Source organism: Salmo salar, chromosome 04, assembly GCF_965601325.2.
Source record: "Salmo salar chromosome 04, fSalSal1, whole genome shotgun sequence".
In the NCBI taxonomy this organism is placed as follows: domain Eukaryota; kingdom Metazoa; phylum Chordata; class Actinopteri; order Salmoniformes; family Salmonidae; genus Salmo; species Salmo salar.
This window is the reverse complement of record NC_138294.1, coordinates 5,570,001-5,572,500: the sequence shown is the minus strand read 5'-3', so window position 1 is coordinate 5,572,500 and position 2,500 is coordinate 5,570,001. Positions and strand designations below refer to the sequence as shown.

The window sequence follows — 2,500 nt, the reverse complement described above, 5'->3', positions numbered from 1 at the left end:
TACCCACGGCGACGGCGGCGACGACAAGGCAAACGGACATTGCCATAGCAACGGAGCGGTCGCTAACGGGAAGCACAAACGTAACGGATCGCCGGTGAAGAACGACAAGAAGATGAAGTGAAAAGGGGGGGCGGAGAAAGACGCCCTTCTGGACTCTGTTCTGGGGTCGGAGTTCAGAGAGGAAGGAGGTTTTAGGGTTTAGGGGAGGACAGTCCTCGTTCTGGGAGACTGCAGACAGACGGGGATGAGATGTCTGGGACGGAGGGTTCACAACCAATGCTTACAACAACAACCAAGGAGCTGGAAAGTCCAACAGTCTCTCCCCTCTCTCCCCTCTCTCTCCCCCCTCTCCTCTCTCTCCCCCTCTCCTCTCTCTCCCCCCTCTCTCCTCCTCTCCTCCCTCCCTCTCTCTCCCCCCTCTCTCCCTTCTCTCCCCTCTCTCTCCCCCCTCTCCTCTCTCTCCCCCTCTCCTCTCTCTCCCCCCTCTCTCCCTTCTCTCCCCTCTCTCTCCCCCCTCTCCTCTCTCTCCCCCCTCTCTCCTCCTCTCCTCCCTCCCTCTCTCTATCCCCCCTCTCCTCTCTCTCCCCCCTCTCTCCTCCTCTCCTCCCTCCCTCTCTCTATCCCCCCTCTCCTCTCTCTCCCCCCTCTCTACTCCTCTCTCCCCCTCTCTCTCCCCCACTCTCTCCTCTCCTCCCTCTCTCTCTCCCCTCTCTCCTCTCCTCCCTCTCTCTCTCCCCTCCTCTCCTCCCTCTCCCCCCCTCTCTCCTCTCCTTCCTCCTCTCCTCCCTCTCTCTCCTCCCTCTCTCCTCTCTCCTCCTCTCTTTCCTCCTCTCCTCTCTCTCTCTCTCTTTCTCCCCCTCTCTCTCTCCTCTCCTCCTCTCTCTTCTATCTCCCCCCTCCCCTCTCCTCCTCTCTTCTCTGGAATGGAATGATGAAGAAGAGAGTCTCTGAACAAAACCAACTATGTTAAACTGTGTGAGTTACTGAAGGAGAAGCACTGCTCACCAAGCGACTGTGGATAAACAAGACATGTATTTATTATATATAACAACAACATACACGCTAAGCTATTCTTTAATCAGACTATATATTTGTATTTATTTAATTTCACTCATGCAGTTAAACTGCAGTCTACAGTACATCCGAACAGGGTTGGAATGATACCAGATGTAATGTTAGTTAGATATGAAGTATATTTAGACATAAGGTCTGTCTGTCTGTCTGTCTGTCTGTCTGTCTGTCTGTCTGTCTGTCTGTCTGTCTGTCTGTCTGTCTGTCTGTCTGTCTGTCTGTCTGTCTGTCTGTCTGTCTGTCTGTCTGTCTGTCTGTCTGTCTGTCTGTCTGTCTGTCTGTCTGTCTGCTTCCCTCATTCCCTCTAGACTGTCCCTAATGGCCCCCTATTCCTTCCCTCATTCCCTCTAGACTGTCCCTAATGGCCCCAAACCCTCTTTCCCTCTAGACTGTCCCTAATGGCCCAAAACCCTCATTCCCTCTAGACTGTCCCTAATGGCCCACTATTCCTTCCCTCATTCCCTCTAGACTGTCCCTAATGGCCCCAAACCCTCATTCCCTCTAGACTGTCCCTAATGGCCCCCACACCCTCATTCCCTCTAGACTGTCCCTAATGGCCCCCTATTCCTTCCCTCATTCCCTCTAGACTGTCCCCAATGGCCCACTATTCCTTCCCTCATTCCCTCTAGACTTTCCCTAATGGCCCCAAACCCTCATTCCCTCTAGACTGTCCCTAATGGCCCCCTATTCCTTCCCTCATTCCCTCTAGACTGTCCCTAATGGCCCCAAACCCTCATCCCCTCTAGACTGTCCCTAATGGCCCCAAACCTTCATCCCCTCTAGACTGTCCCTAATGGGCCCCTATTCCTTCCCTCATTCCCTCTAGACTGTCCATAATGGCCCCCTATTCCTTCCCTCATTCCCTCTAGACTGTCCCTAATGGCCCCAAACCCCCATTCCCTCTAGACTGTCCCTAATGGCCCCCTATTCCTTCCCTCATTCCCTCTAGACTGTCCCTAATGGCCCCAAACCCTCATTCCCTCTAGACTGTCCCTAATGGCCCCAAACCCCTCATTCCCTCTAGACTGTCCCTAATGGCCCCAAACCCCCATTCCCTCTAGACTGTCCCTAATGGCCCCCTATTCCTTCCCTCATTCCCTCTAGACTGTCCCTAATGGCCCCAAACCCCCATTCCCTCTAGACTGTCCCTAATGGCCCCCTATTCCTTCCCTCATTCCCTCTAGAATGTCCCTAATATTTTAACATAGAGAATAGGGGGCCATTAGAGAGGCAGATCTATATTTTAACATAGAGAAGGCAGATCTATATTTTAACATAGAGAATAGGGGGCCATTATAGAGGCAGATCTATATTTTTTAACATAGAGAATAGTGGCCCATTATAGAGGCAGATCTATATTTTAACATAGAGAATAGGGGGCCATTATAGAGGCAGATCTATATTTTAATATAGAGAATAGGGGGCCATT

General features: G+C 51.9%; 1 protein-coding gene across 3 annotated transcripts in view; it reads left to right on the top strand.

Moving 5' to 3' along the window:
• ugt8 (UDP glycosyltransferase 8) overlaps positions 1–2,500 on the top strand; it is a 95,423-nt gene that overhangs the window by 90,925 nt on the left and 1,998 nt on the right. For all 3 annotated transcript variants that reach the window (XR_014392042.1, XM_082974035.1, XM_082974034.1), the window contains one exon: positions 1–2,500. This exon is cut by the window's left edge and continues 273 nt beyond it; it is cut by the window's right edge. Coding sequence is in view for 2 of the 3 variants with exons in the window: in XM_082974035.1 (XP_082830161.1) it covers positions 1–121 (121 nt within the window). In the remaining variant the exon portion in view is untranslated.